The sequence below is a fragment of the Chlorocebus sabaeus genome, chromosome 22 (assembly GCF_047675955.1).
Source record: "Chlorocebus sabaeus isolate Y175 chromosome 22, mChlSab1.0.hap1, whole genome shotgun sequence".
NCBI lineage: Eukaryota > Metazoa > Chordata > Mammalia > Primates > Cercopithecidae > Chlorocebus > Chlorocebus sabaeus.
Window position 1 is genome coordinate 81,363,174 of NC_132925.1, and position 23,643 is coordinate 81,386,816.

General features: G+C 43.4%; 1 protein-coding gene across 13 annotated transcripts in view; it reads right to left on the reverse strand.

Moving 5' to 3' along the window:
- Window positions 1–23,643, reverse strand: part of PXK (PX domain containing serine/threonine kinase like) — a 96,717-nt gene that overhangs the window by 11,386 nt on the left and 61,688 nt on the right. For 6 of the 13 annotated variants that reach the window (XM_007984778.3, XM_038003728.2, XM_007984783.3 and 3 more), the window contains exons 8-17: window positions 21,085–21,189; window positions 20,428–20,529; window positions 18,987–19,148; window positions 18,466–18,583; window positions 16,798–16,876; window positions 12,165–12,213; window positions 6,682–6,759; window positions 6,068–6,154; window positions 5,517–5,586; window positions 2,718–2,777 (exon numbers count right to left, since the gene is read on the reverse strand). In XM_007984778.3, the coding sequence (XP_007982969.1) occupies window positions 2,718–2,777; window positions 5,517–5,586; window positions 6,068–6,154; window positions 6,682–6,759; window positions 12,165–12,213; window positions 16,798–16,876; window positions 18,466–18,583; window positions 18,987–19,148; window positions 20,428–20,529; window positions 21,085–21,189 (910 nt within the window). Of the gene's footprint in view, window positions 1–2,717; window positions 2,781–5,516; window positions 5,587–6,067; window positions 6,155–6,681; window positions 6,760–12,164; window positions 12,214–16,797; window positions 16,877–18,465; window positions 18,584–18,986; window positions 19,149–20,427; window positions 20,530–21,084; window positions 21,190–23,643 lie in introns of all 13 variants that reach the window. The other 7 variants (XM_007984777.3, XM_007984782.3, XM_007984780.3 and 4 more) reach the window with 2 other exon arrangements.

Genomic DNA, 23,643 nt, shown 5'->3' on the forward strand with positions numbered 1-23,643 from the left:
TTATTGCACTGGGTGAACGGACACAAATTGGGTTCTATAACAACATTTCTATATGGTTGTCAATCATGCCTATCTGATGACATCTCCATAAAAGGCCCAAGAGAGCAGGGTTTGGAGAGCTTCCAGATAGCTGAACATGCGGAGGTTCCTGAAGGGTGATGTGCCCAGGGAAGGCATGGAAGCTCCTTCCCCCACACTTCGCCCTATGCATCTTTTCATCTGTATCCTTTGTAACATCCTTTATAATAAACCAGTAAACATGCTTCCCTGCATTCTGTGAGCTGCTCCAGCAAATTAACAGAAACTAAAGAGGGGGCTGTGGGAACTCCTACTTGAAGCTGGTTGGTCAAAAGTTCTGGAGTCCCATCCTTGCAAATGGTGTCAGAAAGAGCAGGTCGTTTTGGGGACTGAGCCTCAACCTGTGGAGTCTGACGCTATCTTCAGGTAGATACCCAGCTGGTATCCACAGCAAACTGATTGCTTGCTTGGTGGTGGACAGAACCACTCCCCCATGCCGACATTTGGTCACAGAAGTCTGTCTGTGTTGATTATTATTGTGTTGAGTGACAGAATAAGAAAAAACACTTTTGAGTGTGAGTTTTTTCCTAAACAGTGTCTACTGTTTTGGAGCTTCTGAGAGGCACTGGAAATGTGACTCCACAAGAGCTAGGGCCTTGTCTAGCCATTTCTGTAACCCAGGGCCAAGCACAGTCCTTAGCAAACCATAGGTTCTCAGTAAATGCACCTTGACTACATCTTGAATGAATAAACTCCCTTGGGTTGAAATGCTTAGGGCCTGAAATGCTAGGTTGCCAGGCAAATGCTAAATATTAGTTACCATTTTCATGGGATGCATTACAGGAAATGCCCAGCAGAGGTCAGATTGCAGGCTGAGTCAGTTTCATCAACAAAACATTAAGGAGATAAAAGAAAGGAGGAGCCAATATTTGCTGGGAACCTCTCATCTCTGCCAGGCACTCTCACTCTGCCAGGCATTGTGCTGGGGCCTCACATGTGTTTTCCTTCTAAATCCTCAACACTCCCCTTCAGGCTGGGTGCTATCAAATTCACAGGAATGCCCCTCCCACTCACCTCCAAGTTTTCCCAACATTGACTCTAATTACACAAGATTCCTCTTTTTTTCTCTTATTCTAAAAGTTACCTTATCTCATGCAGACTTGCTACTGTATGAGACAGCCCCCATTTAAACACAGATAAATTAGAGAATTCCCCCCAAAAGTCCAAATAGATTGTAAATTCCCAAAGGCATTTAGAGATAAGAACCAACCGTCAACTGAGCAGGGGCAGATCTAACCACACAGAGAAGGGCTGTGAACCCTGAAACAGGTGCCTCAAGCGCCTTGCTTGTTAAAGGAAGATTTATGGATTCTCATTATTAATTTTCTCCAATTTTCTTAATATGCCCAAGTGGTGTTAAATTAACATCCTATCTTCTAGGAAATGGCTCAATATAGTCTGGGCAATAGATCACCACACATTTCTAATGGGACTAAACAGTTTATCTCCACAACAGACAAAAAAGGCCTATTTTCTGTCTTGATCAACATTTGGGGGCTTTCTTGGGAAACCTGACAAAGTAAGATAAGGACAAGAATATCCTTCCATGGACCAGGAACTCTGCTACCCAAAACAGGCCCTGGCCCTAGAACATTCAGCAGTAAGGCACCAGTAACCACCCTCAGCCAGAAGTAAGTCATTCACACTAGTCCCCTTGTGTTTGCTTGCTCTCATTTTCTTAGGAGGGTCAGTTAGAAGCATTTGAGTGGAGTTGAGGAATGCTCTTGGCAGCTCCTGGGTGCTGTGTTAGGTATTAACAATGAATACAGGATCAACTCATATACCAATCCCCTGCCAGTGACTCTCCCTTCACACAGCTGTAGGAACCCTCCCAAGCACAGCCAGCAAACTCTGAGTGGCAGAAGCAGCTCCTCGCACATCTAAAACAACTGGTTCATTTAAGAAGCAAAAGGAGATACTGGCGTCCCAACTGTTTTTACTGGGCTTGCAAAAGACTTTAGGAGAGACATCTTGGCTCAAAAATAAAAGAAAGATATCATGGGGCTACTCCACAAAATCAGGGATTATTTTTATAAGCAGTCTCCAAGATAAATTCTTTTTACATTTTTCAATCAAAACTTGTATCTAATTTACAAAGGAGAAACAAAGGCTAATAACAGAAAAATATTCAGATAATTAAATACATTACAGAGCAAAACAGAGTCAAATCGTTGCCATAAAATCAGAAACACAGTGACTCTTTCACTCCTCCACCTAGACATCTTACCAGTTGTGCTCTGTGACAAAACTGACCCTATGGACGGGCTCCCTGAGGAGAGAGGCCTGGCAGGACGGGACCCCTGGGCCACAGTGTGTTTGTGTTGTTCAGCTGAGCATGTACCAAGACAGGCTCCAATCTGAGGAGCTCTGCATGAAACTTTTCAGCAAAGACAGCAAGCTGGAGCCAGGGGGTGGCTAGTGGCCCTGAAACTGGTCCATTCCCTGTGAAAACTGAGCTTGGAAATCTAGCCCCTCAGCTCTCCCAAATGACACTGCTTATTTGCACTCCCACTGATCTCTATTGTGAAAGCTGCTGCTATCTGACCCCTGAAATTGTTGGGCCAAGGCAGGAAGAGGCAAAGCCTGCTCCTCCTGTTGGCAGACAGGAAGGTGGCATGTCACTTTACTCCATCACTAACCTGATGTAGAGGGTGGAGTTGGCGATGACGGGGACGTGAGAGGTGAGCTGGCCCCAGATCCTGCTAAGATAAAACACAGAGAAACCCTCATGGGGACCAACGAAAGACATTTGGAATTTGGCCCAGGCTGGGACCCACTGTTGTCTGAGAATCTATACTTGGCTTAGTGTGTGAGCCTTGTGAAACAAGATGATGAGGGACAAAAAATTCAAGAGACTGGACCCAATGACAGGCTTTTACTCTGGTGCAAGGTCCACCTCCTTCCCCAAGCTACTAAAAGCTCCTTGCCTCCCACTGCTCCCCAAAGCCTGCCTGGTTTGAAACTTTGTACAATCAACAGCTTATGCAATTGGCTGCAATATCTCTTCCTAACCCAATCTCCACTCCTGAGTAATGACCAATGACAGGCCACAAGTGGTACAGGGGACAGAGAGGTGCAGAGCAGCCTGCTGGGGGCTTCCAAAGGAAGGGAGAGCTCCCTACAGCATCTACCCAGTAACATATTCTGCAGAACTTCCATTTTATCAGCAAGAAGAGTCAACTAGATAGGGTCTATTCAGTTCATGGATTTCACAGGCCTTTTCTTATCTAGAATCAGTAAATACCCTTATTCACACTAAAACAATGTGCAAAATCCCACCTGTTGCATGCTTTTTCTGGATCTAGTAACCTTATTATATTGTAAATATTCCCAAGTTCTCAGTATCTCCCTATTACTTGGTGATCCCGAGAAAATATCTTCCTGAGCTGACATGAAGTGGCCCAATGAGCAGAGGTTCCTACATAAGCCTTTCTGTGGACACAGAAAGCCCCCTCCCACACATAGAGATCCTATGGAGAGGTTAACCAAATCTCCCTAGTCAGGTGCTTTCTGAGCTGATAGGCACACACACCCAAAGGGAGGGCTGTCATCACATGCCCAAGAAGCAACCAGAGCTGGTGTGGTTAAGGCCCCAGCCATCACTTCACTCACTACCCACAGGACATGTTGGTGCCTCATGGACACTGGTCATCATGAGAAATGTCCTGATCACATCACACCTCCCTCCAGCTTAATACTTTTCTACTTGCAATATTCCCTCAGTTCCCTATAAAATATGAGGGTGTTCACTGAAAAAGGGGGTAAAACTCAATGCATGCTGTCTTTATACTGTTTGTAGTGCTAATGAACTTTAATGGGGAAAAGCTTGACTGCCTGATTCCAGTAGGGTTTGGGAATTATCTGTATATATCCATCAACTGCTACTTCATTTTCCTAAACTCCTGAGGGCACTGGGGTATCCTGAAGTCCTTGAGTCCCACCTGGCTGCACGTGACACAGCTTTGCAGGCAGGCAGGGTCTTAGAAGGTAGAGAGCATACTGTCAGGCTTTCTCTGCTCTATAAAAAATTAGCCACTGGACAGAATGACTGGTTTGGAGTCATGAGTCTCAGCATAGTAATGACCATGACTGGTCCATGACCCTCCCATCAACCATGGAGAAAATAGGCTTCCAATTCTGAAATTACCTGCCAGCCACAACAGCATTCACCCCCGAGGAGCCTGCACTGGTCCTCTTTGGGACCTCCCCTCCTTCCTCTCCTTTGCAGCTCTCCCTGAGCCCTTCTCCAGTCTGGACTCTGCAGTGGTGTCAATGTGACTCTCACTCTCCTTCTGGAGTCTATGGACTTTCTCTATTCAGGGCTTCCAATCTCCAGCTCTGGCCACGCCACTTGCATTCTCCAGCTGTGGCTCATCCAGACCTCAGGGCTGCAGCCTAATCATCTTGTACACTTTTCTCCTCACGCCCCAGGCAGACATTCTCCTCCCTGACTTCACTGAGAAGACTGAGGCATGACCTGTGAATACCCGCAATTTCCTCCCTTCTACTTTTAAACATCTCTGCCTCTTCACCTGCCCCCACCAAATCCTACTGCTAGGAAGAGCTGCATGGGTTTCCTCAAAGCTGACACTGATAGCTGGGCTTTGGATGCTAACCCTTGGCTTTCTACCCCCCTGGCACCCCTGCCAGTCACCGTCTCTTTTGCACCTTCAAATTCCCCCTCTCTGCTCTGTCCTTCCTCTGCCTAAAATATAAGCAGGTATTCCCCAACCCAAAAATCTCCCCTTCCCATGGCCCTCCAGGGCTAAGCCAAAACTGCTTGGTCACTAGGGTGAAACCTTCCCTTCTCTATGTGGGCTCTACTTTACAGATTCATAAATTAGAAAAACTGGAAGGCCCCCAGGGATCATTCAATCTGGCTCTGATTTCCAAAGATGGGACATTATGGCCCAAAGCCAGCAGAGCTGGGTGAGGGACAGCTGCGAGTGGCAGCAAGGACTGCCAACTCAGGATGGTGCTCTTTGTACCATCTCGCCATCCCCACACACCGTCAAGTCCTTTCCTTAATTCACACAGGAAGGCACATCCTCCCATCACATGGGGTCCAGAGCAGCAGGCAGGATTTAAGGTCATTTCTGTTCATGCAGGCTCTACTAAAAAACAGGAGGCCTTACATTTTAAGTCAGGTCTGTTTTCCTCCCATGGCTAATGCTCCTGTGTCTTTAGTTGATCAAATTCTGCCATCAGTGAAGAAGGTGAGCTACCCAATTACCTCAGAAGTCCCTTCTAGCATTTGAGTGCTGTAAGCCTACGAATGCTGTTGCAATCCTTCATTAGAGACAGAGTTATTTTGTTCTCTGTAGTCATTACTACATTGCCCAGTTTCTGGCCAGCAAACTCAAGACCTCTTGACCAACTAGAGACTACTGACCCTGACCTCTGGGTCCTGGGTCCCATTATCATCTATAGCCAGTTACCTGAATTATTGGAGTTGTTGTACTTCGCTGAATGCTCCTCACTATTTTCAAGAGCAGATCGTTTTGACTTCTTTAAGAATAAAAGAAAAGGGGGAGGGGGGAGAGGAAAGCAAAGAATAAACACAGTGAAGCTGGAAGTCAGAATAAAAATATAATTTTTCAGGCATACCATTAAACTAGCTACAGACAAGGTCATACTCAGCCCCATAACTTAATACAGTGAAGAAGCCCCAGTCAAAACTAAAGGGGGAAATAAAACAACAAATGCTGACTTTACTAGCTCAGGCCAATTGTTTCCTCCAATTACATACATTATGCCATGATCTGCCCAGCAAGCTAGGAAACTACATGGGCCATTTCTCTGCTGATTATCATATGGCTCTTTTTTTTCTTTTCCAAAAAAAGCTGCACCCCAGTCATATGGAAATAGTCTTAGCTTTCAAGGAGATATAGCACAGCCATCTGTCATTAAATGGGCACCATTAACCTAGAGCTTTCTTCACATGTACTCAAGAACTCATGGAGGAAATGCAGAGAGACACCAGACTTACCTTTCGAGCTAAAATCTTTCTTTTCTTTCTTTCCTCCTCAGATCCATGGTGTGACTGAGCTCTTGTCAGTCTTCGATGCTGGTGAATCTTTAAGAGACCATAAGATATAAGCATATTCCACAGAAGGCAGCTTCCTAATGAAAATCTTCTCCAACATGTTTTGGCAAACCACATTTTATTGGGATAAAAAAACTTTCCTTGCTCAGGCTGTCTACTTCCTGGCTCAGGTCTGGATGCCAGGTAGAGGAGTATGTCAGAGGAAGAGGTCCTTTCTCATGCCCCTGATGCCTTCCTGCCTTCCCCTCTTTTACAGAAGAAGAATGTGGTGAGATAGCATGGACCATGCATGCCCCCAACTACCACCAGCCAGCATGCCCTGATCAGAAACCCAGACTGCCCTTCCTGGACATGTTTGTTTCCCACGTAGACTAAGCAGGACTGAGGGCAGAACTGTCAAGTATTCAGCTCTGCGGGGCAGCATTCAGCCTAAAGTCTGGCTGAAAGTAAGTATGCTTAAAATATTTGTGGAGTGAACAGTCAAATGTCAATCACTATAAAAACCACGGCAGAAGATGGGGACACTAAAAGGTAAAGAGGAACTGTTATCAATTTACCTGTTTCTGTTCTTCAATGAGTCTCTTCTCTATACATTCTTTGGCAATTCTCAATGCCTCTTTTAACTTTGTAGGGATCTGAAAGGAGAGAAAAGTACATCATCCATTGAAACAGGTGGCTGGAGATACTCCCAAGTCCTGGAGTAAATGAAGGAGCAGGTGGTTATCAAGAGCCATTTGGAATAAAATCAGTTAAAGCTGTCCATTCAAATCCTACCCCAGCCACTTCTGGTATCCCTAACACACTCACTTCTCTAGCATTTTTTAGCAATGAACACATAAATTAAAACATAAATAAACATGATATGTTTCAAGTAATTCAAATGATTCTCAAGGGCTGTAAATTGCCAAAACAATCTGAAAAAGAAAAACAAAGTTGAAGGCCTCATGTTTCCTGATTTTGAAACCTATTACATAGCTACAATAATTAAAACAGTGTGGTACTGACATGCAGGCAGATACACAGACCAATGGAAAAGAAGAGAGAGCCCAGAAATAAACCCTTGTGGATATGGTCAAATAATCTTTGACAAGGGTTCCAAGAACATACAATGGGGGAAAGGACAGTATATTCAATAATGGTGCTGGGAAAATTGGATATCCACATACAAAAGAATGAAGTTGGACCCTTATCTTACACCATAAACAAAAATTAACTCAAAATGGATTCAAAACCTAAATGGAAGACCTAAAACTATAAAACTCCTAAAAGAAAAGACACAGGGGAAAAGCTTCATGACACTGGATTTGGCAGTGATTTCTTGGATATGCCACTAAAAGCCCAGGCAATAAAAGAAAAAATAATTAAACTTCATCAATTTAAAACTTTGGTGCAGCTGGGCACGGTGGCTCACGCCTGTAATCCCAACACTTTGGGAGGCCGAGGTGGGTGGATCACTTGAGGTCAGAAGTTCGAGACCAGTCTGGCCAACATGGCAAAACCCCATCTCTACTAAACATACAAAAATTAGCCAGGTGTGGTGGTGCATGCCTGTAATCTACTTGGGAGGCTAAGGCAGGAAAATCGCTTAAACCTGGAAGGGTGGAGGTTGCAGTGAGCTGAGATTGTGCTGCTGCACTCCAGCCTAAACAACAGAGCAAGACCCTATCTCCAAAAGAAAAAAAAGAAAAAGAAATAAATAAATAAAACATTGGTGCAACAAAGAACAACGGAGTAAAAAGACAACTCAAGGAATGGGACATAGTATTTGCAAATCATAGGTCTCATAAGGGGTTAACATCCAGAATATATAAAGGAACTCCAACAACTCAACAACAAAATGTAAGTAACCCAATTAAAAAGAGGCAAAAAGGCCGGGCGCGGTGGCTCAAGCCTGTAATCCCAGCACTTTGGGAGGCCGAGATGGGCGGATCACGAGGTCATGAGATCGAGACCATCCTGGCTAACTCGGTGAAACCCCGTCTCTACTAAAAAATACAAAAAACTAGCCGGGCGAGGTGGTGGGCGCCTGTAGTCCCAGCTACTCGGGAGGCTGAGGCAGGAGAATGGCATAAACCCGGGAGGCGGGAGCTTGCAGTGAGCTGAGATCCGGCCACTGCACTCCAGCCTGGGCGACAGAGCGAGACTCCGTCTCAAAAGAAAAAGAAAAAAAAAAGAGGCAAAAGACATAGACATTTCTCTAAAGAAAATATACAAATGGCCGACAAACATGAAAAGATACTCAATGTCTTTAGTCATTAGAGAAATGTAAATCAAAACCACAATGAGACATCACCTTATACCCATTAAGATAGCCACTATTAAAATAATAAGATAAGTATTGGTGAGAATGTGGAGCGACTGAAACCCTTGTACACTGCTGGTAGAAATGTAGAGTAGTAGAGCTGCTATGGAAAACAGTATGGAGGTGCCTCAAAAAACTACAAAATGGAACTACCACATGAGGAATTCCACTTCTGGGTATATATCCAAAAGAATCAAAAGCAGGATCTCAAAAAGATATTTGCACACTCATGTAAACTGTAGCATTATTCATGATAGACAAGAGGTAAAAGCAGCCTAAATGTTCATCAACAGATGAATGGATAAACAAAGTGTGGCATATACGTAAAATGGAATATTATTCAGCCTTAAAAAAAAGGAAATATTGTCACATGCTACAATATAGATGACCATTGAGGACATTATGCTAAGTGAAATAAATGATTCACAAAGGATAAATACTTTTTTTTTTTTTTTTTTTTTGAGAGGGAGTCTCGCGCTTTTGCCCAGGCTGGAGTGCAGTGGCCGGATCACAGCTCACTGCAAGCTCCGTCTCCCGGGTTTGTGCCATTCTCCTGCCTCAGCCTCCCTATAGCTGAGACTACAGGTGCCCGCCACCTCACCCGGCTATTTTTTTGTATTTTTTAGTAGAGACGGGGTTTCACTGTATTAGCCAGGATGGTCTCGATCTCCTGACCTCGTGATCCGCCCGTCTCGGCCTCCCAAAGTGCTGGGATTACAGGCTTGAGCCACCGCGCCCGGCCAGGATAAATACTTATATAAGGTTTCTAGAGTAGTCAAGATCATAGAAACAAAGTACAATAGTGATTGCCAGGAGCTGTGGGGAGGGAGAAATGGGGAGTTATTATTCTACAGGTATAGTTTCAGGTTGCAAGTTCTAGAGATCTGTTATACAACAATGTGAAGATGGTTAACACCACTAAACTGTACACTTAAAAATGGTTCAGAGAGTAAATTTTATATTGTATTTTTTATAAAAATTAAAAATTTTAAAATTAGGTCAGGCACAGTGGCTCGCACCTGTAATCCCAGCACTTTGGGAGGCCACTTGGGGCCAAGAGTTCAAGACTAGCCTGGGCAACATAGTGAGACCCTGTCTCTACAAAAAATTAAAAAATGAGCAGGGTGTGGTGGCATATGCCTGTTGTCCCAGCTACTCAACAGGCTGAGGCAGGAGGATCACCTGAGCCCAGGAGATTGAGGCTGCACTAAGCCCTGTCATTGCACCACTACACTCCAGCCTGGCAACAAAAAATCACCTACCTCAAAAAAAAAAAAAAATTAACATTAAAATTAAAAATTAAAAAAATTGGCTGGGTACAGTGGCTTATGCCTATAATCCCAGTACTTTGGGAGGCCAAGGTGGTTGGATCACCTGAGGTCAGGAGTTCAAGACCAGCCTGACCAACATGATGAAACCCCGTCTCTACTAAAAATACAAAAATTAGCCAGGCGTGGTGGCACATGCTTGTAATCCCAGCTGCTCGGGAGGCTGAAGCAGAATTGCTTGAACCTGGGAGGTGGAGGTTGAAGTGAGCCGAGATCACGCCATTGTACTCCAGCCTGGGCGACAAGAGTGAGACTCTGTCTCAAAAGAAAAACAAAATTTTTTTATAATTATATAAAGCTTATTGGAACATACACGAATTCAACCAGTTATTATTTTATAACTTCAAAGATATTTTCTTTGTGAGAGATTTATGTTCTGAATTTTACAAGATTAAACTTTCCAGCTTTCCCTGTTGTGAGACATTCTTAACAACAGCCCAGTTTATTTCTGAGCCTATCATTTCTTTCTTGTTTTTTTTTGAGACAGAGTCTCACTCTGTTCCCCAGGCTGGAGTGCACTGGCATGATCTCAGCTCACCGCAACCTCTGCCTCCATCATTTCTTTTTTTTGAGACAGAGTCTCACTTTGTCACCCAGGCTGGAGTGTAGTAGTGTGATCTCAGTTCACTGCAACCTCTGCCTCCCGGGTCCAAGCAATTCTCCTGCTTTAGCCTCCCAAATAGCTGAGATTACAGGCACCTGCCACTAAGGCTGGCTAATTTTTGTATTTTTAGTAGACATGGGGTTTTGCCATGTTGGCCAGACTGGTCTGGAACTCCTGACCTCAAATGATCCACCTGCCTCAGCCTCCCAAAGTGCTGGGATTACAGGCATGAGCCACCGCGCCTGTGCCATTTCTTAATTTATTAGCTTTTTAAACCATGAGCAGTCCAGTCCTGGAAAATAAGATCCCCAGATCATGTTGAACTTTTTGTCTTCATTATTCTGTAAAAATTTCAAAAAAAAAAAAAAAAAAAGCTGTAAGTAGGTAATACAGTCACATAGTTTAAAATCCCAAAGGTATAAAAGGGCACATACACAGTGAAAAGTCTCCTACCTACATCCATGGAGGAAACCAATGTTACCAGTCTCCTGTGTATCTTTCCAGAAAGTCAGTGTACATACAATAATTAATGTTGGATTTTAAAATCTTACTATCTTTGCTGCATAGGCTCTCTGGCTTAGGGGAAGTGCGAGGTCTAATACTAATTCCTGAATCCTAGAGGCCGGACTGTCAGGGTTGGAGGAGAATATATTTATTGACAAGGCTGAAGAAATTTCCTAAGATGTTTCAGTGAAGAAGATAATAATTTAAATGTTTTTTCTCTCCTACTGCAGATCCAAAGAAGCTATTACTGTCAGAATTCCTCTAACTTTCAAAACAGAACAGAGGAAGGCACCACTCGCACTGACACAATCTTCTAACCCTTGGTTTTCTTTCTTTCTTTTCTTTTGTTTTCTAAATTTATTTTCATCCTAACAGTATTACATGTTCTATTGGAATATAGAAAGGAGAGGGAGAATTACCTTTTATCCTCCCACCCAAATTGCACTCACAGTAAGCACTGCCAAGAGCCATGGCCCAAACAAGGAGTTTCTGTAGATGGCTTCAGTTGTCTAATGACAACAGACATATATTACTCACCAATTTTACACATGAGTACGTGCAGACTCAAAGATTAAGTGCTTGCCCACAGGTCAGTAGCTCTCAACTGGGAGCAATTTTGTATACCACCCCCCAGGAGACATTTAGCAATGTCTGGAGACATTTTTGGTTGTCACAGTGCGGGAAAGGGGGCAAGGAGTATTGCTGGAATCTAGTGGTGAGGTCAGGGATGCTGCTTCACATCCTACCATGCACAGGCAACCCCCACAACAAAGAATCATCTGGCCCAAAATGTCAAATGCCGTGGCTGAAAAACCCTGCTGTAGATATCTTACTTTTAGATATCAAAAAAACAGAATGATATCTTACTTTGTTCTTATAATATTAGCTGTTATCTACAGCTAATATTATAAGAACAAAGTAAGATATCATTCTGTTTTTTTGGGTTCCAAAGCTCACTCTCTTTCCATGACACATAACACCACTGCTTCCCAGGAGAAGACCTCCTTCCAGGCTTGTTTCTAGATAGGTATGTTGTTTTACACATATCTTATTTTTTTATACCTAAGAACAAATCTAAATCATTTTCCATATTACAACAATGTCTTTATCAATTTCACTTTTAATTATATTATCAAATAGATGTACCATAAATTATTAACCTAGCCCCTAATTGTAGGACATTTAGATTGTTTCCAAATTTTCCCTATTATATATCTTTTCTTTTTTTGGCTAAAAATACAGCTAACTTTCAAAGTCAACTTAGTTATGTCACAAACCAAAAAACAATATAATTGTCTTTACCTTAAACTGTGGTTTTTCAGAAGTGGTTAGTAAAACATCGCTGAATAATCTGTAAAGAAAAGAAACAAACAAAAATCTTTCTTGAACCAGGTGCACTCTCAGACTAGGATTAAAGCAGATTAAGACACCTTTAGCCCATGAGGTCTCCCTTCCCTGCACCACATCCTCCAGCCCCCGGCCCCATCCACCATTCCATGTTCACTAACAAATGCAAAGGGGTTTGCAAGTTACCCATTGTGACCCCCTTCCTACTGTGTTACTAGGGTATCTGGGACAGCTGTGTATTACAGGGGGTTTCCCTGCTATGGGCAATATTGCATTTTTAAGAAATTACTTTTGCGAATGCTAATTTGCAAAAATATCGCAAATAATATATGCAGTAGATATTTCTAAATAGAATAGTTTTCTGCTATTTTTCTTGCCTCAGAAGAGGATAAAATTTATTCTAGAGTTCAGTAACATAAAAATGTTCAAGTAGAAAGGAACTGTCCTGATTGGAATCTTAACAGGAAAGTAATTTTCTTCTAAGTGTTTCTCATACTTCATTTTAAAAAGCAGTAGCTTTTGAAGTAAATCAATTCTCTCTTCAAAAATATGTTACTGGCCAGGCATGGTGGTTCATGTCTTGTAATCCCAGCACTCTGTGAGGCTGAGGCAGGGGGATCACTTGAGGTCAGGAGTTCGAGACCAGAGTGGGCAGTGTGGTGAAACCCCATCTCTACTAAAAATACAAAAATTAGCCGGGTGTGGTGGTGCATGCCTATAGTCCCAGCTACTTGGGAGGCTAAGGCAGGAGAATCCCTGGAACCCAGGAGGCAGAGGCTGCAGTGAGCCAAGATTGCACCACTGCACTCCAGCTTGGGCAACAGAGCAAGACTCCGTCTCAAAAAAAAATAAATAAAAGGTATGTTATTACAAAAAAGTAAATTTAAACAGACACTGGGTCTACTTAGGGGGAGGGGTGGGGAGAGGAGAAGAAATAATAACTATTGTGTACTGGGCTTAATAGCTGGATGATGAAGTATGTACAACAAACCCCCATGACATGTGTTTACCTATGTAGCAAACTTTTGCATGTACCCACAAACCTAAAAGTTAAAAATAAAAATAATAAAAAATGATTTAAAAATTACCCATGTGACCAAAAAAAAAGTATATTATTAAAAACAATAGCATGAGCCAGGTACAGTGGCTCACACCTGTAATCTCAGTACTTTGGGAGGCTGAGGCAGGCGGATCACCTGAGGTCAGGAGTTCAAGATCAGCCTGGACAACATGGTGAAACCCTGTTTCTACTAAAAATACAAAAATTAGCCAGGCATGGTGGTGTGCACCTGTAGTTCCAGCTACTCGGGAAGCTGAGGCAAGAGAATCACTTGAACCTAGGAGGCGGAGGTTGCAGTGAGCCAAGATCACGCCACTGCACTCCAGCCTGGGCAACAGAACGAGACTTTATCTTAAAAAAAAAAAAATGAAAAGAAGAGAAAAAAACAATAGCATGAACTGGGTGACTGGGCACAGTGGTATGCGCCTGTAGTCCCAGCTACTCCAGAGCTAGAGGTGGGAGGACCCTTTGAGCTCAGGAGTTTAAGACCAACCTGCATAACACAGCAAGACTCTCAAAAAGAAGGAGGGGGAGAAGGAAGGGAAGGGGGAGTGGGAGGGAAAGAAAAAAGGGGAGGGGAGTAGAGGGGAGGGGAGGGGAAGGGAGGGGAGGGGAGGGGAGGAGAGAGGAGAGAGGGAGAGAGGGAGAGATGCAGAGAGGGAGAGAGGGAGAGAGGGAGAGAGGGAGAGAGGGAAAGAGGGAAAGAGGGAAAGCGGGAAAGCATGAACAACTCTGAACTGCTGGGTAAAACAGGTCAAAGAATAGAAATGGTTGCTTGGGTAGCACCCAAACAGCTATAAGTGAGTCTTTCTTTGAATATGCCTCCTGCCCCTCCCTTACTTTTTAAACAGATGGAGTTTTGTTATGTTGTTCAGGCTGCCCTGGAAGTCCTGGGCTCAATCAATCCTCCCACCTTGGCCTCCTGAGTAGCTAGAACTATAGGCATGTGCCAGTATGTCTGGCTGAATATCCTGCACCCCCACTTTGTTTTATTATTTTTTTTATTTTATTTTTTTGAGACGGAGTCTCGCTCTGTCGCCCAGGCTGGAGTGCAGTGGCACGCTCCAGAGCAAGCTCCGCCTCCCGGGTAGCTGGGACTACAGACGCCGGTCACCACGCCTGGCTAATTTTTTGTATTTTTAGTAGAGACAGGGTTTCACCGTGTTAGCCAGGATGGTCTCGATCTCCTGACCTCGTGATCCGCCCACCTTGGCCTCCTAAAGTGCTGGGATTATAAGCGTGAGCCACCATGTCCACCCCTCACTTTGTTTTATGTTTGAGACAGGGTCTCACTCTGTCATCTAGGCTGGAGTGCAGTGCGCATTCACGGCTCACTGCAACCTCAAATTCCTAGGCTCAAGCGATTCTACCACCTCAGCCTTCCAAGTAGCTGGGATTATTACGTGGTGCACAGCACCATGCCTAGCTAATTTTGTTGTTGTTGTATTTTTTGTAGAGATAGGGTTTTGCCATGTTGGCCAAGCTGGTCTTCAACTCCTGAGCTCAAGTGATCTACCCGCCTCAGCCTCCCAAACTGCTGGGATTACAGGTGTGAGCCACCGCGACCAGCTACATTACTCTTTTTTAAAGATGGGAACTTCATCACAAGCAGAAATGACAGGATTAGCTTTCCCCACAGGGCTCCTCAGGGCCCTGTCTCTCCCTCAGCCACACATCTGTTTACTTCCAGAGGACACATTTTAATTGAACATGGTTTACACCTGTCCAAGAGCTCTTTTCACGGCTGAAGCCCACATGGTAGAAAGACTTAGGTGAAGAAAAAATGTTTGGATTCACTTAAGGACTGGAAGACTGGAGAAAGATGTAAGAACTTTGGAATGGGGAATGTAAACGCAAACTCGAGTAAATTAACCTGTATATAGGCTATTTCCTAAGTACAAGTGCATTTTGCTAGAAAAGTTTGTGTGAAAGTTGTTTTCCAAACTGGGTCTGTTTTTCCACATGCACATTGTTTGTTTTGTTTTGAGATGGAGTCTCGCTCTGTCGCCCAGGCTGGAGTGCAGTGGTGAGATCTTGGCTCACTGCAACCTCTGCCTCCCCAGTTCAAGTGATTCTTCTGCCTCAGTCTCCCGAGCAGCTGGGATATCAGGAGTGTGCCACCACGCCCAGCTAATTTTTTATATTTTCTTAGTAGAGACAGGGTTTTACCACACATTGGCCAGGATGGTCTCGAACTCCTGACCTCAAGTGATCCACCTGCCTCAGCCTCCCAAAGTGCTGGGATTACAGGTGTAAGCCACTGCCCAGCCCACATTATTACATTATTATTAATGGTTGTTGGTTTGGCAACAGATGCTTCAGTGTCTGTGGAACAGTAGAATGTCACATCCACGGTGCAGGGGCTTGGTTTCCTCTTTTCATTACATTTGGAAGACAGCAGCTGGCCTCCAAAAGGCCCTCTGTAAACATTTGTGTGGAAAGAATGAACCAGGAACCTGAAGTTATCTCTGCCTTCTCTGAACTCTGGCTGCATGCATTTCAAGCCGTCCCCCCTGCCTTGTTTCCCCATATTATTGTTTCCAGAGTATATCTGTTATACAATAAGCTGATGCAGACAAAGCACCAGATACACTGCATGGTGTGTGATGTTCAAAAAAGATCAGCTGGTTCAGCAGTAAGCATAACTAACACTTAATGAACACATATTAAGTGCCGGGTCCCTACTGGGAATCACCTTATTAAATCCTCCCAACTACCTTCTGAGGTGGGAACTGTTATTATCATTCCCATTTCACAGTTCACAAAACTCTACTTCCAAAGGTTAAAAAACTTGTCCAAGGTCACCCAGGTAGAAGTGGTGAAGCTGGAATCCACCTTCAGGTCTGTCTGACCCCAAGCACACCCTTCTTAACCACTCTGCTGCCTTTCCATGAAAGAACAGAAAATGCAACTGAAGGGAAGGTCCCAAAGCACTATTTCAGCTGCCCTGGTTATCTATGCATAACCCAGTTTCAGAGAAAATGTTTTCTGAGCTCCAAGACCTTAGAACAGTGCCTGGTATGTGCTAGAGTTTAATAAATAGTACCCAGTCAGTAAATTCACAAGCAAAAGCATGGGTGCTCAGAGACACGTTACCCTCCTCCTGGAGGGCAGACCCTTCAAGGCCCTGTGACTTGTGAACTATGCACAGCTGGGGGCCAACTGGTTTGCTGATGCAGGGTCAGAACAGAGCCACTTGAGAGGGCTCTCCTTCAGTATTTCCTAAGCTGGGGGCTGCGACATGTACACACACCCAATGCTAATGTACGTACACACAATGCTAACATTGAGTGAGGAGATACACGTGAAAATGACACAGATGTTAAAGGACAGCCATCAGACCAGGAGAGCAGAGAGGTCACAAACAAAGGGTCAAGACATCATGCTGCAAGTGCCCATCAGCAAGCAGGCCACGCCAACTCTGCAGGGACCGCAAGAGTCTTTACTACAGTACCAGGTGCTTGGACACAGTGGTCTGGTGTTCAACATAGTTATCAAGATTACAACCAACGCATATGATTGACTTACGGCATCTGTAAGAGCCGGGAGACGGTAGGCATGCCATTTTTACAGGCTTCACAAGACAGCGTAGACTCCAACACGGCCACTTGAAATGAACAGATACACATTTTAGTTCCACAGAACACGCTGGCAAATCCACTTGCTGATGAAAAGTTTGACACCACTTTGCAATAACTGTCTGCGGGCTGATCAGGACAGTGTCAAAACTCTTCACACACAGACAGATGGCATACGTGGGGTGGGGGAATGCTGGCAACACTGGCATTACCGATGACTCAAAAGAAATGGTTTAGCAACTACATGCTGACAGAAAGCTAAACATATTTCAAAGATAATTGGAGGAAGGATTCAAGATACCATTCATAAAAGTGTTTGTTCTCTTGAAAGAGATGTAAACACTACACAGAAGTAAAATTCTGAACTTGAAAGACATTTTGCTGCTTGCCTGCTTTTCATCAAAACCAGCACACAAAATGCCAATTGTTGATATCTCATCATCCAACATCTTGGATGCTATTAACAGGAGCAGCCAGATTTTTCTACCCACAGGTCACTATTCAGCTTCAGAGGTTCAAATTCAACACAATAGTCCCAGGGCCTGTTCTCTTGAATTGCCTCTTTTGACACAGTAACGCTTGGTGAAGGGTGGACTTGCGTATCTCCAAGGCACAGGGGTCCAAGAGCTACCCTGCCTTCCCCTCTCTCTGCTCCAGCTGTGAGTGGCAGCCTGGCTGTGGAGGGGATGAAAGGGTCCTGGATGAGTCTGTACCAGTTCCTGCATCCCTCCTTCCTAAAGGTGCTCTCACTTGTCCTCCAGCTCCCCTTGGCCCCCGCAAGCAATGCTGTAAGAGCTCCTGGATCCAATTTGTCTGGGTGTCCGCATTCCTGCCTGCCTGCCCTAGGTCTGGGCCTGCTAGGCTCTTATCTACTAGGCTTCCATCTACTAGGCTTCCGGTCTATGGCTTGCTTGTTTTGTTTTGTTTTTGTTCGAGGCAGAGTCTTGCTGTGTCGCCCAGGCTGGAGTGCACTGGCACAATCTCAGCTCACTGCAACCTCCACCTCCCAAGAGGAGGGTTCAAGCAATTCTCGTGCCTCAGTCTCCCAAAAAGCTGGGATTACAGGCATATACCTCCATGCCCAACTAATTTTTGTATTTTTAGTAGAGATGGGATTTCATTATGTTGGCCAGGCTGGTCTTGAACTCCTGACCTCATATGATCCACCCGCCTCAGCCTTCCAAAGTGCTGGGATTACAGGTGTGAGCCACCATGCCTGGCCTATCTTGTTTCTTACAAGTCTCACTTCAGCCTTGATCTGACGTCTGACGCCTGCCTGAGTCCTCGAAACTGGCTTCAAGTTGCCTGGCTCTGGCTTCTGCATCACACTCATGCAGGCCATACGTCTCTTTACATTCTCCTGCTTCCAAAGCTCTAAAGCATTTTACGAAAAGTTCCCAGAAATTTCAGATAGCCTGACAAATGGACAAGCCACCTGAATTTTCACAGAAGTGTATTTAAATAAACTACTCAAATTTGGTCTACTTTTAAATTGGGTAAGAATTTCTGGCTGTGGAGGACAGCAACTTCCTCTGGGTCTTTCCTGGACTCTGGAAAGGGGATGAGTGGCTCTGCACACTACCAGGGCCTAGAAGACCCTTCCCAACCCCATACTGACCCACAGCCATGGACGGGGCAGGAGGGAAGGAGTCCACAGGCACCGAGTCTGGTGGTCGTCCATAAGTCATTTCATACAGTAAGTGGCCAAAGCAGTGGACATCCACACTTTCCAATGTCTGTGGAAGAAACAGCAGCAGTGCATTCACCCTTCACTTTGGCTTTGTGGACCCCCATGCTCCTGCCCCAAGCCTCCTCTGAGAAACAAAGCCCAGGGACAGCCCTGCTCCTCATTGGTAATGTAAATACAACTCCAAAGCCTTTTGTAAAACCTCATGAGGTATCCCAAAGGTCTTGGTCCGACCCTCCACAGTTTTCCAATTAGTGAGTCCACCTCCCTCCTTACCCAACTGCCATTTCAACTCAGCCTCCCAGAGATTCAGCAATGCTCTGAGGGCTGATGGGCAAGGACTGTCCCAACTGTACCTTTCACTACTTGGTGCATATTTCCTACATGAGCAGATCATGGGGATAACTGACACCTAAAACTGAACGTGCTATTTCAATACTTTAGCAACTTACATTGATTTTCCTGAATTGTGAAAAATAAGATCGGTAGAAGGCAGGCAGGCCCAATAAGGAATTCTCAAGGTCTAGCAGCCGGCAAGTGTCCCCATCGAGCATCACGTTGGAGGCGTGTAGATGCCCATAAGGGAATCCCTTGTCATGAAGAAACTTCAGTACCTATTAAAGCATATGGGAAAGTTACATTTTCCCCCCAACTCATTCAGATATAAGACAAGTTAAACTTTGTTTTTTAGTCAATATATTTTGAAGCAAAACCAAACAGGTCACTGGGATGATTCCTGAAGAAAAATGGCACCTCTACCCATTTGTTTGGAAAAGGAAGTGAAGCTGAATACTTTCCAGTTTTGAGGCTGTGAGATGCAACATCAGTTCTTTCTTTCCCCAAAAGAATAGAGAATCAGCCTGCATATGCTTGGAATTAAAAACTCTGACGCCAAAAGGCTCTGCTTTAAGCACTTTCTGATTCCAATCGGCCAGCTCTCTTCAGGGCAAAGTCTTGATCCTCCTGCATAGATGAGTGAGGCTATCATATAAGTGCTTCTGCCAGTAATTCAGAAAAAGGGGTTGAACTAGAAAACATCTCTAGTTCAGTCTCTCCTCCAAATATATTTAGCTGTTTATTAATAGGAACACAAAACAGGATCCCAGAAAAAGCAGTAAATCTTTTAGCTGCCATGTAAATAATCAGTGGCTTACCCAGTAAGAGAGATGCCTAGATATAGCCCTGCAATGTCCTGGTGAACTAGAGCAGTGATAGCCAACTGGGGTGCCCAGAGTAACTCACTAAGGACTAGAAGAAAATATTACAACTTCTCTTCTTAGTTGTTTTTAAAAATATTATTTTTTTAACTTATAATATACAAAATATATTACTAGTATGCTCTCTCCATCCAAAAAAATATAATATATATACACACATACACATACATGTATGTGTGTAGTAGTACACACATATAATTTATAGTTAAATAGACATAACATTGGGATATTAAATTGGTTATTACTGATAAGGTTGCATAATCCCAGGAGCTTGGAGAATACTGATCTAGAGGGTGATGTTGGAAAGGCTTCTTACTGTTGGTTATACTTCTGCAAGCGAGCCATATGGCTATGTATACGACATAACAAAATAAAAAATTTTGGCACAGGGATAAAAAGCAACCAAAGATAATACAAAAGTTGGTATCCACACAGTAAAGTTCTTAAAACTCAGACACTAAATTGCAATAGCTAAAGCTTTAAGAATTTTGTAGACCTAAGTGACTGTTGCCTTAGTCTCAAATATTTGCTTGTTGAGGCAAAATATGACAATGCAATCAGTTTATAAGTAATCAGACAATTTAAGTGATTTTGGATATGACTTAAGAACTTTTCCAGGTGAATAATGCAATTTTGGATGAAATTTGAATGCAACTTAAACAAAAGTACCTCTTACCTCTAATATTTGCCGTCCATATGTTTTTATTTGCTGGAGTTCCAGGCCCTGAATCTTCTTAGGGTTGCAGTACTTCTTTAGAAATGGGTCTTTTGGTTTTGCCTTTGGAAAAGAACAAAGAACACATAAGAAAGCAGCAGAGGGGCCAATATCTGCACACAGACTCCCTGACCAGGCAGGATTCTACAGAGGCTAGGGGTGCCAGAGATGGCCAGCTGCAAGATGTGAGTTTTTAAAATACAACAGTCTGTGTTGTTGATAGAAAGAGGCTGACCCAGATTCCATCCCTTCTCTAGCCCAGTGAAGATGTGCCTGGTCTTACCCTTAGCAGACCCCAAAGTCTTGCATATTGTTCGAATTCTTCAGTACTGCTTTGTTAAGTGCAAAACACAAACTTAAAAACTGACCTAAGAGAGCAGCTTGCAATGTAATGGACATAATTATTAAATGTTCAACCTTTCCTCACGTGGGAAAAGGAATGCTCTTTAACCAAACTAGGTAGAGTTTTTATTGCATGAATAAAAATAAATTCCAAATAAAATTGAAACTAACATCAAATCCTCAGGGCCTAGCCTCTGGAGTCTTAGAGACTAAGTATCAATAACAGGTTCTAAAGGAACTTAAGAATTCCTTATGACCATGAACTTGCACAGGTACCTTGTAGATCAGATCCTTCAACGTTCCCTTCTCATTAAACATCCTAATTAGCAACGCTGAGGATTCATTAGCTGTGGCAAAGGTAACTCGATAGATGTAAGGGTGCTGTCAAAACAAAAAAGAAATCAATCACATTGATTTGTATCAGGATCTAGGTCCTTCTAAATCCAGAATCTGGTTATGCAGAGTCAAGTACTACTGTGGTGGTGCAGTTGCATATGAATGTAGTGATATTCCCTGAACACATGGCATTTTCAAGTCATTCAGTGACCAGCTAGTTCCTCCTTCTTCAGATGGAGGAAGGGACATAAACTGTAGGAACAAAGGAAAACAGGAAACAGATAATGGATGTGGTAAACTCTACAAGTGAAGGGGTCCTCTTTGGTGTGTGCACTCTCACAGCTCAGGCAAAAGTGTGGTGGAAGACAGAATGTCCAAGTTTTGAGGATAACAGTGTTAATATCCTGTCTCTGTAAGTCAGTAAAGAATATAGCCAAATCTCAGAACTGCCAAATGGAGACCAGGATCAATGTGTCTTCGCTCACAGCTTTGCCTAACATTCCGCACTGCTGTTTGGGTGCCAAGCCAAGAAGCATGATAGCCAGAAATCAGGCAAAAGTAGCATCTTCTGGAATCTCAGCCCTTTCCACAGTAGCTGGCATGAATCTTCCTACCCTTCTATAGAATTTTGCAACATAAAGATTCACAGTGTCCTCCTCAGATGAGGAAACTGACATTAAGCAACTAGGGTGGAGAAAAGACAAACTATTTAATGTGTGAAAGGAAAGTGCTTTTTCCCTGGAATTCTGGTTACATGAAACAAACTGGGTCTAGACAGGTATTACAATGCTCATTCGCTCAAAGGAGTATCATGAAAATTTAAACCCGTGGGAGCTGAGCTATGCAGGGATTTTGGAGGCTGGCATGCAGTAAGTTGGGGGGTAGAAAGGTATACCCAGGAAAATGCAGTAATTGATCATGAAGTTCTCCTGATCATCACATCAGAATGGTTGCTGCTGACTTTTTAACAGCTTTGTTGAGATATAATTCACATGCCATTACTATTCACACATTTAAACTGTACAAGTCAATGATTTTCAGTATATTCAGTTATGTAACTATCATACAATCTAATTATAGAACATTTTCAACACCCCAAAAAGAAACACAATGGGTAGAATAAAAATCCTTGAGTACATACTCATACAAATTTTTTAAACAGGGAGAAGAGAAGCTCTTTAGAGTAGAATGCCAACTAATAAATAAATACAGAATAAATAATACAGTTAGAAAATCACATTAAATGCTAAAATGCTAGTGGGCTTGATAAAGAACAGAATATGTAGTCTCACAATTATCTCCTTACACACTGGTTATTAATTATAGGTATTTATCTTAAGAAATTAAGGATGGGTATAATGTTTAGCAAAAATTGTTCACTATGGCTTTTTTCTTTTTTAAAAAATAAGAGCAAAAAGCTGGAGGTGATCTAAATGTCAATGGAAGATTGAGTAAACTAAGGTATAGCCAATGATAATTCTATACAGCCCATAATAATGATGCTATATTTATTGACAACCAAAGATGCTCATGGTTTGACAACTAAAGATGCTCATGGTACACCATTAATGAAAAAAAATCAAGTTTTAAAGCACTACATATATAATTTACTTTTTTTATCACAAAAATTCTTAAAAAGTAACAACTGAACATTTTGGTTCTGTCAGGCCTCTGAGCCCAAGCCAAACCATTGCATCCCCTGTGACTTGCAGGTATAGGCCCAGATGGCCTGAAGTAACTGAAGAATCACAAAAGAAGTGCAAATGCCCTGCCTCGCCTTAACGGATGACATTCCACCACAAAAGAAGTGAAAATGGCCGGTCCTTGCATTAAGCGAGGATATTATCTTGTGAAATTCCTTTTCCTGGCTCATCCCAGCTCAAAAAGCTCCCCGACTGAGCACCTTGTGACCCCCACTCCTGCCCGCCAGAGAACAACCCCCCTTTGACTGTAATTTTCCTTTACCTGCCCAAATTCCATAAAACGGCCCCACCCTTATCTCCCTTTGCTGACTCTCTTTTCGGACTCAGCCCGCCTGCACCCAGGTGAAATAAACAGCCATGTTGCTCACACAAAGCCTGTTTGGTGGTCTCTTCACACGGACGCGCATGACAGGTTCATACTTCTGGTTGATTGGGATTACAGGTAAGTTTTATTTTCTTGTTTTTGCTTATCTGTCTTCTGACTTTGCTACAATTAATAAGAACCATTTATATGTGCTATCTTTTTTAAAAGAAGCACATCTAGTAAAAGAAATTTAGGGCCAGGTGCTGTGGCTCACACTTGTAATCCCAGCACTTTGGGAGGCTGAGGCAGGCGGATCATGAGGTCAGGAGTTCGAGACCAGCCTGGCCAACATGGTGACACCCTGTCTCTACTAAAAATACAAAAATTAGCTGGGTGTGGTGGCACGCACCTGTAATCCCAGCTACTCAGGAGGCTGAGGCAGGAGAATCGCTTGAACCCAGGAGGTGGAGGTTGCAGTGAGCTGAGACTGCA